This window comes from Brassica napus, chromosome C1 (genome assembly GCF_020379485.1).
Source record: "Brassica napus cultivar Da-Ae chromosome C1, Da-Ae, whole genome shotgun sequence".
Taxonomy (NCBI): Eukaryota; Viridiplantae; Streptophyta; class Magnoliopsida; order Brassicales; family Brassicaceae; genus Brassica; species Brassica napus.
The window spans coordinates 46,368,621-46,385,539 of record NC_063444.1 but is presented as its reverse complement, the minus strand read 5'-3'; the positions used below and the strand labels follow the sequence as shown (position 1 = coordinate 46,385,539).

General features: G+C 34.6%; 2 protein-coding genes across 2 annotated transcripts; both read right to left on the bottom strand.

Moving 5' to 3' along the window:
- Window positions 1-8,599: 8,599 nt before the first annotated feature.
- On the bottom strand, window positions 8,600-14,525 carry LOC125580297 (F-box/kelch-repeat protein At3g13680-like). Its single transcript, XM_048744617.1, has 2 exons — window positions 14,270-14,525; window positions 8,600-14,147 (listed from the first exon to the last, which is right to left on the bottom strand). The coding sequence occupies exons 1-2, from the start codon at window positions 14,416-14,418 to the stop codon at window positions 13,343-13,345; spliced, it is 954 nt and encodes a 317-aa protein (XP_048600574.1). The 5' UTR covers window positions 14,419-14,525; the 3' UTR covers window positions 8,600-13,342.
- Window positions 14,526-14,533: 8 nt separating this feature from the next.
- Window positions 14,534-16,028, bottom strand: LOC125580298 (ABC transporter E family member 2-like). Its single transcript, XM_048744618.1, has 4 exons — window positions 15,226-16,028; window positions 15,044-15,132; window positions 14,918-14,971; window positions 14,534-14,627 (listed from the first exon to the last, which is right to left on the bottom strand). Exons 1-4 carry the CDS (start codon window positions 15,326-15,328, stop codon window positions 14,577-14,579), a joined length of 297 nt encoding a protein of 98 aa, XP_048600575.1. The 5' UTR covers window positions 15,329-16,028; the 3' UTR covers window positions 14,534-14,576.
- Between the last annotated feature and the right edge of the window lie 891 nt (window positions 16,029-16,919).

The following is a 16,919-nucleotide window of genomic DNA, read 5'->3' as shown; positions in this document are numbered from 1 at the left end:
AGAACCTCCAAGATTTTCTGGTAATCCTAAATAAGATCCCATCCCTCCCAAATTCTGTATACCCCAAATATCTCTTAACTCCTGCCTGAGCGAGTCTTCAATCTTATGTCCAAATTGAATTGAATACTTTTCAAAATTTATTAATTGACCAGAAGCCACCTCATATTCCTTTAAAATCTTGAGAATAGTATGACATTCCTCCCTTTGAGCTTGGCAAAAGAACAAACTATCATCCGCAAAAAGCAGATGGGAGACCGATGGGCATGCTCTGGCTACCTTAATTCCTGTTAACTGTTTTTCTCTCTCCGCCTTCCTAATATTTGCAATCAGCGCCTGAGTGCACAAAATAAATAAATAGGGGGATAACGGATCTCCCTGTCGTAAGCCTCTGTGTGGCACAATGAGACCTCGTGGGTGTCCATTTAGGAGGATCCTATATTGAACAGACGATATACACTCCATCATTAATTTAATCCAATGTTGGTGGAAGCCCATCTTCTGCAGAAGTGCTTTAATAAATTCCCATTCTATCCTATCATACGCTTTACTCATATCCGTTTTAACCGCCATATACTTCCCTTGACATGCCTTATTAGTCCGCAATCCATGAAACATTTCTTGGGCTATAAGGATATTATCAGAGATCAACCGACCAGCCACAAATGCCGATTGAGTCTCTGAGACTAGAGAGGGTAAATAGATTTTCAACCGCTGACATAAAACTTTTGAAATTATTTTATATCCTAGATTGCATAGACTGATAGGCCTTAATTCCGTCATCCTTGTAGGTCGTTATGTCTTTGGAATCATACATATATGAGTAATGTTTAACCTTGGATCCATTTCCCCCGACACCAAAAAATTGTTCACCATCTCCACCAGATCACTCTTAATAATATGCCATGAGTGTTGAAAGAAAAGAGCTGTCATGCCATCCGGGCCTGGCGCTTTTTCTGGATGCATCATGAATAGCGCCTCCCTAACCTCATCCTCCGTCGCCATTCGCAATAACCGTTGGTTCATCTGAGGAGTAATCCCTGGTACTAAATAGTTCTTCAAAGTAGTCTACTGCTACTTTCTCTACTCCATTATCCTCCGTAATCCAATTTCCTGCTGCATCATGGAGTCCGACAATCCTATTACGTACCCTCCGTTGCTTAGTGAGAGCATGATAGAATTTCATGTTGAGATCCCCCGATGAATACCACATATTTCTACTTTTCTGATGCCAATACTCCTCTTCGTCCTTATATGCCTCTTGTAGCTTCCTGGATACTTCCAATATATCCTCTTGCGACCTAGTATCATCAGTTTGTACCTCTTCGAGAGCCTTCTGTAAATCCGCTATTTTGTCCTTCCCAAAAGGTGGATTATTTTTCCGCCATTTTGCTATTTTGTGCCGACAATTACTAATCTTATCCACTATACCATTTCCACTGCCTTCCTTATATTCCGACCATCCCATTGTAATTGATTCCATTAGACCATCCTGACCAACCCATCTCTTATCAAATCGAAATTGGCCTCTCCTTCGAACAACCTTATCTTCTAGATAAGCTACCACTGGACGATGATCAGATGCCACCAGTCCCAAATATTCAGTATGGGAGCATGGGAATAGGGTGTGCCATTCTTCATTCGCTAATGCACGGTCTAGGCGACATCGTACCATTACTGCCCCTTTTCCTTTACCTCTTCGCCCTTGCCATGACATTTTATTTCCCTTCGCAGGAAACTCCAATAATCCACTGTTTCTAATCATATTGTTGAAAGGAACAAATGATGCCGCACTCCTCAGAGATCCACCCTCTTTTTTATGATTTCCCGTAATCTCATTTAAGTCACCAATAACAAACCAAGGTTCTGATCTCGAAAGTCCATATCTAGTCAAGCGTTCCCACACTTGTTCCCTCAAATCCTGGACTGGACCCCCATAAACAAATGTCAAATAAACCGTTTTTCCCAAAGCCACTGCTTCCACGTCTATCATTCGATTACTTGTATATAGCACCTTGACCTGATAATCATTATTATAGTAAAGCGCAAGTCCCCCACTCCGTCCAACTGGATCAACTGTGACTAGATTATCAAATCCAAAATGTGACTGAAACCCTTGAACGAACTTGAAATCTTGCTTAGTTTCCGATAAAAATAAAAAGTCTGGTTTATATTTATGCCATATATCCCGTAGATAACTTATAGTCCAATTACTTCTCATTCCTCTGCAATTCCAACTAAGTGCTCTCATTATATAAACTGCGAAACGGCTCCCAAGAGCTGTTTAATTTGGGCTTAAAGATACCCTGAAATCTCAACCACCATACCATAAAGTTTAACCAAAAAAACCACGCCAATACCTTCTTTAACATCATAGTCTCACAATCCCAATTATTGAACCTGTGAATATCGAAAATTTTACCATACTCTCCGATTAATAAAAGAGTTTTGGTCTCCAAGTAGGAGTTACTTTCCATTATACTTCCTGCCAAAGTGAATTCAAAAGCATTCATTCTCATTTTGTCTTCTTGCATTTGTAGATAGTGTATAAACAATTCTTGTTTAAAAATTCCAGCTACAATACGTAGCAATCCTGTGTCCAAAGTCATGAGAGGCCATATATAAGACCCGATCCTACCCCCATTTAAAATATATCGTGTAGCACATGAAGTAGCCAGAAGCTTAGACCATATAAAAACTCTTGCCTTATGCCACCTTAGTACAAACCATAAAGTAGCCGTACTTATAACCTCACTTTCCGAGTTTCCAAAACTCCTCCCGTATAGTGACCGTATAGTCTGCCCATGGTTTAATGAGACCAATGACCAGACCTGATGCCCACAGACTCCATTGTACATTAACAAACTCCCAATGATCTGATTTAACCCCAGTCTACCTCGCTTCTCCTTATTCTTGAACACAGACCACTGTACCACAAAGTTCCTCTTAATCCTTATCTCCCGTATTCTAATATAAATGCAAAGCATAACAAACATCAAGTTTATTCCAACCAAAAGAATAACCAAGAGCTGCATACACTGCAGTACCACCAAAATAAAACCATAAACCAACCCCGAACACAAATAAATGCTCACTGAGCTTATTTTTAAAACATAAGAAAAGACTCCCAATCTCCACCACAATACATCTTTTATTGTACTATCCATAACATAATTATCCTGGTTTTGCTGAGTTCTTAGGGTTTAATGGACCCTTCTCCTCTGTTTGCTTTGATCCCTCTCCTCCTCCCTGACGCTTACTTGACTTGGAAGCACCATTCTTACGTGGGGAAAGCACAGCCTGAACAAGCCGCAACTTAGAAGTTCCTATTGCTATCCCTGGCGGCTTCTTAAACAAGACCTTACGTGCTCCCTTCTTCTTCTCCTCCTCTCCCGCTTGGACATCTTGGTCCCCATTCCCACCCAGTTCCTCCTCCCCCTCAGCTACACCTCTCATATCCTCATCAGTCTTAACTGTTTCCTCATCCGTAAGAGCTTGGAAATCATCAACTCCCTCCGAGAGCTCCTCTTTGCGTCCCTCAATCGCCACTGATCCATCAAGCTTCATTGTCACATTGTCCCCAACAGCATTTCCATTTCCCACTAGGTCCATAGCCTGTTCTAGGCCATTCACCAAGTTCTCTATCTCCGTACTATCTCCTAGCTCCCCCTCCAAATCCATAGCTGTAGCACTTGCCCCACTCATCGCAAGCTTCACACCGTTGGGTTCCGGTAATGCCAGCTGAGGCTTCTCCACCTTATGCAGATTCCTCGGCACCCTCTCTATAACACCAATCTCGCCCTCTTCCTTTGGCTCTTCACGTTCCCTCTCCATGGTACTTCTTGCGTTTCTTGCTCCCCGGGGATACCTGTTTCTATCATCTTGTACTTGATACCTTGGTTGTTCCCAACGGGTATTACGCGATCGTGCCCTTTCTTCCTCTCCTCTGTTGGGGCCACGATAGGATGAGGGCCTCTTGCTTCCTCTTTCCGGGACCTTAACCCACTTAGACTCCGGTTCCTCATACATTTTTCCTTTACCTTTGCCATAGTAACCTCTCTGATCCTTGAAAGTCTCTTGATTGCCTGCTTCCCCATTGATCACCACTCCCTTATAACTCCTTGCCCGATCCTCCCTTTTCCCTTCTGTCCCGTCCTTAGTTTCTTTTTTCTTTGAAGGATTCGGATTCAATGAGCACTGGTCCTCGTCGTGACACAGCTTGAAACATAGCTTGCAGAACCCAAACAGCTTGTCGTATTTGAGAAGAACCGGCGCCTCCTCCCCCTCATAGAACTCACCGCCCTTGAAATCAACCGTTGTTTCAAAGCACAGTTCCTTGGCACCATCAATCACAACCCTCATCTTGCCAAAGTCCAAGTCCACGTCTGTTGTCTCTCCAATAGCATCACCTATGCTCTGGAATGTTGCTGTCGACCAAAACTCCAGCGGGACTCCCTCCACTTTGATCCAAAAAGGAATCTCCGATGGAAAGTTCCTAGGCATACGTGGTTGCCATCTTGCCAACGAGAGCATCCAGTAATCAAAATGATACGGCTGCATCTCCATAACCGCTTCAATGTCTTCCTCTCTCTCAAAGTGGAACTGGAACTTCCCCATTCCCAAATCAGCGCCCGTTACCCTCTCTTCCACCTTCCAGATCTTAGGTAACATTACCAGAAGCGCATCAACCTTTTGCTCCTCCGGATTCATGCATCTCCCCACCAATGTTAAAGCATAGCTCTTGATCAGGTCCGAGTTATCAAAATGAGGAACAGAAATCTTCAACCGCTTCCGAGCCATCTCACCATTCTTCGTATCTTCCCCCTTTCCTACTAGCTGACCCTGAGTCATTGAAAAAAGAACCAAAAGCCGCAAAGTGAAAATAATGTAGTTATATGTAAGACAAGTTGAAACTATAAAACAACAGAACAACGTCCATCTCCTTTTATAGCCAAAACCACTCCAGCAAAAAATATTCTCCCGATCAAATCCATTAATACCATATCTGCTCCAAATGATTTCCAGGATCACTACGATCCCAAATCCCCTCGTCACCATCTTTATAAAAATCTGAAACAAAATCACCATAATCTCCAATATTTCCTCAACACTCCCCAACCAAATTCCTATTTCCAAAACTTTACCAAAACAATCTCGTGTATTAATGTTCCAATCCACCGAATGGTAAGAGAAGAATATCGTTTGACTATTGGTGGTACTCATACCTCCCAAATCTGATAGATGATTTACCGAATTCCCAATCTCCACCCCAGATCGGGGAAGAATCCAGATCCGTTGAGCCACCATCACTACTCTGATCTCCTCGATCTCTTGAGCTTTCCCGAAAATTCCTAAATGCCATTCTCCTTTGATACTCCCCATCGCCTCACTCGTATCATAGTGATAGAGATCTAGGCGAATCCATGTTAATCCAAAGATCCCCGGATCCCAATCCCGTAACCGCATCGAACACTAGATAATCGCCATCGCCATCGCCGTCGCTTTTTTAATTGATATTTTTTTTTGAAAATAATTGATTGTTTATTTACAATCCGAACTAAATTTAGCGTTATTGGTTCTATGATTTTCAAATCTGTATTAAAATCATACGTTATTGGTTTAATGATTCATATATTCTGTATCAAATTAAGTGTTATTCAATCGTACGGATTTACTAATATATTTGATTTTATAATGGATTTGAATGGATTTGTTTGGAATTTTTAGTTAAAAATACAAAGCCTCAAATCCGAGGAAAACCTCCGGATTTGCATATTTTACTTGGATTTGTAAATACTATATGGATTTCTAAATCAATCAAAACTAGACCCTGACCCACGCACCAGCGCGGATATGAATTTTCATTTTTTAATTATTTATTTTATTAAATGATGTATTTGTAATATTCGTTCATAAAATATTCATTAAGTAAATAATTTTTTCTTTGCATCTTAAACTATCTATTTTTTTATGAATGTGTGATATTATATAAAAAATATAAAAAAATGAGTATAGAGTTAATTAGATAATTTTAAAAATAGAAAATTTTCTTTCGTGTGCGATATCATATAAATAATGATCCGCCCAGTTAACAAAAATCATGATTATTTTATGTGTAATTTTTTTATTTTGACAATTTCCTTAAACCTATATTAAATTTTACATATTTTAATTAGAATATTTTTAATATCTTTACTTTTTTATTTGAAATGCAACTCAATATTTTTTTTAACAATTATAACAAAATATTGAAAAAATATTTTTAGAATTTGTTTGAAAAATATGAAAATTACATTTTCAATTAAAATTATCCTAAAATATGATAAGTTTTGATGTAAATGAAAACTCAAATTATGTCAAAATAATGATATTCAATGATAATAACAATTTTAATTGATTATTTTTAAAAAAATACATTTACAAAAATATTGATTGAAAGAAAATTCATTTATCTTTCAAATATAAAATGAAAATATTATAATTAAATAATTAAAAATATAAATAAAAACCATTAATTTAGCAAATGAGAACTTAGCTATATTATGCTAAAATTTTCTTTTTAACAATTTATCAAATGACAAATGAGTTATGAGCAAATAATACCATATAATTTTTAAAAACATAGCCATTCTTAAATATTTTTTGAATAAATAATTATTTTTAAATTTAATCAATCGAAAATAATATCCGTACAATTGTGTGAGTCAAATTCTAGTTTTATTGATGCATGTTATATATTAGTGATGCATTTTTAGGTAACATTTTAATGATGCACATTTTTAAAAATCTCCATTATTAAAATTATGCACGTAAGGATAACTCATGAGTTTTTTTGGTTGATTAAATGACATTATGTCCAAATTTATTTAAAGATATTTCATTAAGTTAACTGAAAAAGACAAACAATAAAATACGAAGTTTAAATTCATTTAAGCATATTTCATTAATGTAACTGAAAAGACAAGTAATAAATTAGGTAGTTTTATTCGTTTTATGATATTTCATAAATGCAACTGAAAAAGACAAGCAAAAAAAAAGGAGTTTAATTAATGAAGTAAGAACATTTTCAAATGGATACTTCTCTTTTAATAATATAGATATATAAACCAATAACACCTCCTTAGATAAAACCTAAAATCACGCTTAAGGATTATGATGTTACCTTAATTTACACGTACCTTTGATTTAAGCAAGAGAATATACCCCATTATTAATAGGGATTATTTGAAAAATACCTTACTTATGTTTCTAAATTTGAAGAATACATCTTATTATTTGTTTTTTGAAAACTAACTCTTTTTGTATGTGATAAGACAATTTTGTCCTGATTTACATTAGATGTAATATTTTAATAAATAAATTTCAATATTGGTATAGCTATTAACGGAAATATCTGATCTAATATTTTTAATCTATCATTGGATACAATACTTTCAAATATGTATTTTCTTAACAAACTTTAAAGTCTTATTTATCATAAAACCTACGATTCACTAAATCTTTTCAAAGTAATCGGTATAGCCAAAAATTTGATTGGTTTGGTTTAATTAATAATATGATTATTGAGAGATGTCTCACACACTGAAGATGTTTCGAGGAGGGATTGGAAACCTCTTGGGTATGTTTCTGTGACAGTTTGACTTCAAATTGGTGTTCCTTGATCTTTTATAAAATATCTCAGGTGATACGGTATCAAATAAAATTAAGAAACCAAACGCAATCTCTGTTCCTAAAGGAAAAAGATGATGGCATATCTTGAAAATCATACGTATGGCTAACTTTCGTAAATGGCATTCTCAGTTCACCAATTGTATTTTCCTATTTTGTGTGTTTAAATCATATTCATTTAGAGGTTCTAATATTTAACAACATTTATAATATTTGTTGATAAAGTATGACTTGAAAAAGGCCACGAGGGCAGCTTCTGGTCATCCCCATTGGTTTTTTTGGGACAACGCTCATCCCATTGCTAAACCCCTCATTAGCTCTTCGAAATATTAGCTAAAGCGAGTTTTGATCTTGCGGTGGGGCTTGTTGGATAGGAGAATAACACTAGCACACTACTCACCATGATATTAGAACTCGAGTTTGTGTATTTTACTCGATTTCGGCAATTCAAACCTTTCTTTTACTTGCAAAGAGATCAATTTGGTGCGTTAATCACGTTTTCATTAATGTTTTAATTTTAATTTTAGGGTATTTACAAACCTTTAACATGGATAATTTAGTCAATTTAATTAGTAGAAAGTGTAGTTTTCAAAAAATAAAAACAAAGGTGTAGTTTTCAAAATAAAATCTTTTTATGAAGTATTTATCCAAATTTTTCCTTATTAATACCCGTGTATAATCAAAAACGAAGGTACATTAATGGAGAATATTAACACTAGGATATTGTTCCAAATTTATAATCAGAATATTTTTCAAACTCCACAATATATGCGATATCAAAATGTTTTGGTAACAACTATATTTTTCTAAAGATATTAATGATTAACGTGGACAAAAGGTAAACCTAGGCACACCTAGAGCGCTTAACTCTTATATATAGGTAGGCATCGTACATTAACGAATAAACCACAAAAAGCAGCTAAGATATGTCTTCTTTTATGAACCTTCGCTTTTTAGACGAGATTAGGCCGTTCAAGAACAAATGGCGTATTTAATTCAAAGTTCTTCATTCGTGGAAAGCATACGTTCCAGGAGTTGGGGAATCCCTTGAACTCATTTTGTCTGATGCACATGTAAGCTTCTTAAACGATGAATCATTCTTCCATGATCCTATTTCCTAAGACTATAATCTAATATTTTCGCTGTTGACATCTTTTCAGGGAACTAAAATACATGCTTCATGTAAGAAAACTTACCTTGATGAGTTGGAGGATCAAGTTCCTGTTGGATCCTGGAGGAATATTGAAAACTTCTCGGTCACCACAGACGGTAGTACGTACAAATCTACCGATCATGTATACAAGTTGTCCTTCGTTCACAATACTGCAATATCCCTTTCATCTCTACAAAATGACGACCTCTTTATATGTTTAGAAATACAACCATTGTTTAACTTATTTACAAACATAAAACGGTTTTGTGAGACATTCTAAAAAAAACATTTCTTCATACTGTACAAACTATAAAGTTTCTTATTCTATATAATCAAATCATATGAATTATGTATAATTTATAGAAATAATCAACAATTCATATACCCGCTATTTTTATATAATTAAGTAACAAATAGAAGACCCACATAATTGAAACTTGATCATGTGACATTTTATATAATCAAAACAAAAGACTTATCGATCTATTTGTAGATAAAACAAACAAAATAGAACCCGCGCTTTTTTAGCGGGGGTCAGAAATCTAGTATCATATTACAGTGCACATATTTTATACTTAGATAACCAAACATCATATATACTTATTACGAATTTAGTACGGTCATATATATCAGGTTAGCTTTTGAGTAATGATACACATTCCGTACCTATTAAACATTGAGCCATAAACAATCCATGAATATTCTCATAATTATACAACAAACTTTAAACAAAAAATAATTAATCCAGTAAATGCAAATATTAATGCGTTCCATTAATATATTTTTCTACATAATATCTCAACTACATTAATCTTTTAACATGTAGTTCATAAGAAAATTATTTTATACATTACGAAAACAACCAGTTAATAAAATATTTGATATAAATTAGTGATTTTATTGGGATATACATTATTAAGTTTCAAAAAATTGTATATCGAAAAATGTTTTACTTAAAATTATATAATTTATCACTTAGTTTATTTGAGATTTTGTATATACACTATTATGTAAAAAATGTTATATTCGTATTTTAAGTGCATTTTATAAGAGTTATACTTGTTGAAGTGGTTAGATGTAAGATTTACTTGGTGAATTTGGGCTAATTTAATAGTATAGATTTTTATGGGTTATAATTATTTTTTGCAGTGTTTTCATGACCCAGACATGAGATCGAACGGGCAAATCTGGTGATCCGTATATAATCCTGTACAGATTCAGTTAAAATATAATACTGAAAAAACCAGATAAAACCCAGTAAAAATCAGAAAACTTGTCACTAACCCGCGATCCGATAATTGTTGACACGATTAAACCCTATATAAATACTCCATCTGTTCCTGAAAGTAAGATTTTCTAAAGTTTTCACGTTTATTAAGAATATAATAAATGTTTACAATTTAATCTACAATTCACTTTTCAATACACTTTCCAATAACTATCCACCAATAAAATATAACCAATTCAAATATTCATAATTAATGTTTCTCAAAAGTATACAAAAGTATCTTAAAAATATAGAAAATCTATTTTTGTGGAACAAGAATAAAATCTAGAAAATCTTACTTTCGGGAACGAATGGAGTAATATTTAAAAATATGATTCAGTTTTTGATATACTTTAGCACATAAATTTAAATAGACTATTTAATTTATGATTCTTTAATAGTTTATTGATTGATATATTTAGTATAGATATTTTAGGTGATGTATAATAATATAGGTTTTGTACCTATTATTTTTAATTTGTGGGTTTCTTCTAATATTAATTGCAGGTTGGTTAAATGCAAACTAATATGAGTGTTTTTAAGTTTATTAGAATTATGGTTTACATTAACAACCAACAACCATATAGCCTTTATAATTTTTAATGTAAAAGAAAAAAGAAAAAGAATATGAAAGGAAAAGCTGGAAGATGGAGGAGATCAACATATTTTTCCAAACATCAAATCTCAAAGAACCAGGAAGTAAGACTACAAATTTCATGGAAGTTCGTAAAAGATTTAAAAGACATATGATGACTGGGCTTTGATTCATATTAAAAAAAATTAAAGTTTATTTTTATTTAAAGAAGATGTAAGAAAATTTAGGAAATTTAGTTATATCACCTATTAAAATGATTAAATTGTTCTTAGATAAATATATGGTAACATATTGTTAGTCGAAATTTAAGGTAAGACCAAAATATTTTTAGTCAAGTGAAAGGATGCAACAACTTTATTTTAATAGATTTTTCAGAAAGTTTCTCTTTAGTTAATAGTATATATATAACGAAACTGTTTTTAAATATTACTCAAGTTTGAAATCAAAATTAAAACAGTCAAATTTGGTAATGAATATTACAAATATTTGAAAAAGGGAACTGATACACTAAAAATGAATATTTGCTACTGTGAAGTTTAACTGTTGATTTTAATATTTGAGATTCAATCCAGAGGATCAGTTTACACTTTACTCTTGTGAGTTCAATATTAAGCTAAAAACAATTATGAGTTTTGAGTTTAAGAATGACGTAGGAAACAAGTAACAACTTAAGTGATGGATTCAATTTAAAAAGAGCTAATCTAGAGTGAGTAACGAGTGCGAATAACCGCAACCAAGCAACTATTCAGGTTCGATTCAGTACGATCTAGAACTCGGATCACTTGGTTAGAACAACAAACTATCGTGTAGCTGTTCCTTTCACCAATCAGACTCAGCGCCTAAGATGTCGCTTGGTCTGAGATCCGATGATGAAACTTATTAAACAAGTCTGATCTGTTCACAATGCGCCTTAACATCTAATTTCGCATGGTCAAGGACACAATGCTCATTCATGCAATATCTAGCAACCTATGACACTTTTGATGCACAAGTTAACCTAGGATCAAACGCTAGATGATCAGTTTAGCGTAAGCATTAAACAATGAATGAATGAAGACTTGTTAAACAATAACCTATTTATGCTCAGTTGCGATATGCACTCTATCACCCTAGATTAACAGTCGACTACTCAATCATGATGCAAGGAATAACAGAAGATGAAACTGAAATACACATGATATGATTGAGAAGAAATAAACTAGGGTTCAGGTTATTCTTCTCGATGAGAAAGATGAAGCCGTCGCCCTTACAAAGTTCAAATCCAAAAATAAACTTGTCTTCTAAAACTAGCGTAGTCCATAAAATAGATAGGATATATAGGCTTTTTATATGGAGGTGTCGATAGGTTAGAGGGAAAATAGTGTAGCTAGGGTAAAAATCTCAAAATATCATGGAGGTTTCCTATTTGTTGGGAACAGTCACTCGGCTGTCCGTTGTGGGAACAATCTTCGGACCGCTCCGCCTGGATGTTCCGCGTGAAAACACTCTAAAATGGCATCTTTCTTCATGCATCCTTTTCTACTCTTCTACCTACTCCAAACCTGAAATGACTCAGAAAGGACTAAACATACACAAGTTAGGGCTGAAAACCAATTGAAAATGTATGTACAACGATGTGAAAAACACCATATCAGGAACCATATGTTGAATTTGGTAATAGTCTTCAAGAATTTAAATCAATACTATTAAAAGGTTGAATTTGGTAACTAGACATCCTACAAATATTTGGAAAAGAACAAGAGGCGAATATTTCTTCAAAATCTTATAATAAAATCACTTCGACCATATTTTTAGCAACTATTCAAATATTTAAAATATGTTTTCTAACTCAATAAATGATATTTCTGAAATCTTATCTATATTATGGAATTTTTCATTTCTACTTCATCTTATAATATTCTAAAAAAGTATAGCTAGCCCTTTTGCGGCCATTTGTGGGTATTGGTATATTTTTGGATATAGCTACAAAAGAAAAAACAAAAAGAAAATTGTGGCTAAAATCAACTTTTCTTGTAGTGTTCGACTTATGTAACCAATAACACCCCTAATCTTGACATTTATCTTCAAAGTAATCACACATAACCAAAAAAAAAAAGAAAGATGTGATGCTACTACAGGCAGGATCACTATAGCTAAACATGCCTGCTTATAGAGCCAACCTTATTGCGATCATAGATATCATGAAGCTTGAGAATCATTTGGGAACAAGTGTCAATGAGATCACTCTTAATCTCTGGTAGTGCTTCAGAATGCGATTTTCTATGACCACTTGCACAATCCCCAGAGTTTCGAAGAGAGACAGCAAGAATCAACATACAGAGGATCAGAAAACCATAAAAGCCAACACAAGGTGTGGCTAGAAAAGTACCTGAGTTGAGAGAGGGTACAATGAGCGTAATGCAGTCCACAGGCTGAACAACATGAGTCAATTACTTTTTTCGTAAGTGAAAAACATGCAATACTAAATGTACGATATTGGTTTAATACATGTTGATTTTGGGAAAAATATACCATATGTTAAAATTATAACAATTGAGAAAAACTTAGAAATAATGTACCACTTAACTTAAAACAAATAAAAATTTGGGTTAAATTATAGATGGATGATATATACCAAAAGACAAACTAACATTTGACAGTCAATTGTTGAAAATGGAACTGATTAATCATCGCCTTCTTTCCAATTACCCGGCTGCACTTGCAGTTGAACTGACCTTGGAACATAAGAGCACACAAGTGGACGACATAAATCAGAGATCAAAAATCCAAATTTGTTGAGTTTTCCATGATCCAGAGCCTTTCCAACATTCACAGGTTTGAAGTTCAAGGACACGCCTCGTTGATAATAATGTATTTTCCTGTCGAGCTTGACATTGAAGACCTTCCACGAATTAGAGCTCAAATCGTATATTTCGTACCCAAAAATCAGGTATTTGTCGACGCTTCCAAATTCACCTTTGGTGTCATACTTGCCAAAAACCCTCAAGATTTTGTAGTTACGGTTCTTGTCATATCCAACAGCATATCTGTCTTCACTTCGGAAAGTGTTTCTTGGTTGGATCCACCTTGTTTGCCCCAAATAAGGATTCCACACCAAAAGTCTCGACCTGTACTTGGTGACACATAGCAATAAACCTCCACAGTGAAAGACCTGAGTGATTTCTACTTGGTCAAGTATACTGACTTCCTTTATAGATGGATCAACGAAGTCTACTTCGTTTCCAATTCCTTGGAGATCAAACTTCATCGAACAAACCTTATAATCTTTCAGCATGAACCCTAGAAAATGCTTCCTTCCTGTTGATGCTGACTTACCAAAAACCTGGTTTTTGGATAAATCATTCCACTTTCTGCAAGTGGAACGCACTGCACTTAGGGATGTCAACGGAACCCTAGACAATATCTCTTCTGCCAAATCATCTGGAAGATCAGACATTGTTGTCACTTCTCCACATTTCAACAAACGGCTGCAGTGAAAAAAGGATAAAGATTAGAAAGATCATATACTATACCTTGAGGGAGATAATGAGTATTCAGTGAGATAAAAAGTAGATTCAGGAACAAAAGAGAGAAGATAATAGAATCAAACCTATCGTCCAACATATAAGTTTCAGCCTTCTCTATGAAACCTATGGCAATCGCAAACCACTGCAGCTCTCCACCAAATACTTCTTTTGCTCTACGGTCCAACCCCAGACCAGCACAAATCTGCACCAGCATTTCTCTCTCGTCCAGCATATTCACAATTTTTTTTATTTGGTCGACATGTTGGGGCTTTATATACGTTCAAGATGAATCAGACTCGCTTAGTGAGCTCTTCCTTAGGAAAAAAATATCAAGATCAATTTACACACCGTACCTTTAGATTTTCTTCTACCACTCGGGTGAGATAGCTTTCAAGTTCTGACCCGCGGATGTGAGTCAAATATTTTTGCCAGCTCTGAGGACTGTGCCATAAAGAGACGGGCGAATAGTCATGCATTAGAACAATTCCAATAGAGAGTTCTCAACATAAAATTCTCAAAATAAATATATATATTATGTATATATAAATATTAATATTTAATTGCAAGTATCTCAAAATTATCGGAAACTTAACCTAGCTTTAAGATATCTACAGTTAAATACTAGTATTTATATATACATACATGTATTTCGAGAATCCCACAATTAAATATATAATGTTTAGTTCTATGCTCAAGGAGTATGTAAACTTTAGAAGAGAGGCTATACTTACATCCAACCTGCCTAGATTTGGTTTGATTATCTGAACAGCTTCGAAAGGGTATCTCTGCACCAAAACCTCACTTAGTGTCCAACCAACTTGAAGGTGACATATTTATTGTAAAAGTATACAGCCTACCTTCACGCAGATACCAAATCCTATACACAGCTCCTCTGGCAAGAAAGTAGTCTTGGAAGCAGGAGTCACCAGGATGCAAACTCTCCTCTCTAGAGAAACAAACAGAGGCACAACAGATCATTCTATGCACAAGTTCCATACAGTAGAAGAGGCTAGCACGAAAATGAGACGGGAAAAAGTACCAGTCTGGGAAACACGACAGCTCTTCTTGCATTCCTGATGGCAATTCTTCTGCTTGCACTGGCTTTCACTCACTATAGCATTTTGCATAAATCGATTAGCCATCCCGCGGTTAGGATACTACAGTATACATAAACAAAACTAAATAAAAGTGCCTCAGGAAAAACAATGAAAAAGATACTAAAGGCTACCCATATACTTATTAACAATTGGAAAAAAAAAAACTAAATATAACTGCGTCAGGAAGAGACCACAATGGTTTCCATAACACAGGATGTTGCTTTGCCAATGGCAAAATACTAAAGGCTAGCATATGCTGACAATTAAAAATATAAAACTCAATGAGAGTGAAAACAGGAGCAGGTGACGAGATAATTTTGCAAGGACCTAATATCCACAACATAGAGTGTAGTAGAAACTGGACAACCAAAAGAAAGTTCAGTTCAGAACATAAGCCAAGCAAATAAAAATACACAATTCAGGTTCGTACGGCAAGAAAGTTTAAAACCCACATGGCCAGCCAGAGACGGAAGCCACGTAAATCAAGACCAAAACAAATCTAAACACGCAGTTCTGTGTTGATGTATAACAAGTGAATAAGTGTATGCACTAAACTGAAAGTGAGAAACTCTACGCAACGTATATAACTTTATCAGTCAGAAAGAAGCAAAACCCAGAAGAGATGTGCTTGGATCAGACCAAAAATAAAAGAGATGTGCATGGATCAGATCAAAAGGCAATAACACTATAGATCCACCCAGGAACCAAGCCAATTAAAGACGCAATAATCGGTGAAAGAAACAAACATGATTCGGTGAAAACGATGAAGGGTGAATCTGGTACCAGTAGAGGCTAAAAGGAGATCAATGAATCTACCTACTCGCTCGCTGTATGCGTTTGAAGGTATGTTTAATTGTTCTTCGGCAGAGATTTGTTTCCTTATTTTTCCTAATGGTTATTGTTCGGGAAGCCCATAAAAGCCCACTCCTAACTCCCTTAGGCATTACCGACGTCGTATATAAGACCAACTCTCATAAGAGAAGATGCACTCTCCAATAATAGCATGCTGTGGAAAGTAGTGTCACGACCATGACCAGGGACTTACCTTAGGAGGTGTTGAGAAAGAGACAATGGCTTGAGCCCCTCTCTCACATTATATAATTTTAGGGTCTCATTCTATTATAATATATTTAACTGGTTAAACAAATTATTTTGAGTTTTTTATTTAATAGTATATTACAGGGTAATAACTTTTACATATTTATTTGTACTATCATGCTTTGTTTTTTTTTTGTTGTATAATCTATGGGTTTTGCATAAAATATAATTATATTTGCTGTTTTTTCACTGTTTTTTATCTTTTACTGGTAAATATTTTTCATCCATTGACATTAATTATAGGTTCTGTATATATTGTATAAATTTATATATATACATACACAACCAGGACAGACTCAGTATCATCTAGGGTCTTTGGACAACAAAATTTTCTATACCTTATAATTGGAAGTTATTATTTAGAAATATTCTTTAAAACAATATCAAATTTTTTTTAAAAAACTAACTAAATTTTTTTCATTAAAATATTTTATATTAGTATATTTTATAAGACCTTCTAAATATAAATTAAATATTATATTTAAATTTTCAATATTTGGATTAGGTTCGGGGTATTCGCTTTGACCATTCCTTATAC

Excerpts from the sequence above, each read along its gene's own strand:
- LOC125580297 (XM_048744617.1), bottom strand. The coding sequence starts at position 14,418 with ATGCTGGACGAGAGAGAAATGCTGGTGCAGATTTGTGCTGGTCTGGGG. Across the intron at positions 14,148-14,269 it reads ACTTATATGTTGGACGATAG|CCGTTTGTTGAAATGTGGAG; the intron begins GTTTGATTCTAT and ends TTTTCACTGCAG.
- LOC125580298 (XM_048744618.1), bottom strand. The coding sequence starts at position 15,328 with ATGGCTAATCGATTTATGCAAAATGCTATAGTGAGTGAAAGCCAGTGC. Across the intron at positions 15,133-15,225 it reads CTGTCGTGTTTCCCAGACTG|AGAGGAGAGTTTGCATCCTG; the intron begins GTACTTTTTCCC and ends TTGTTTCTCTAG. Across the intron at positions 14,972-15,043 it reads GATTTGGTATCTGCGTGAAG|AGATACCCTTTCGAAGCTGT; the intron begins GTAGGCTGTATA and ends GTTTTGGTGCAG.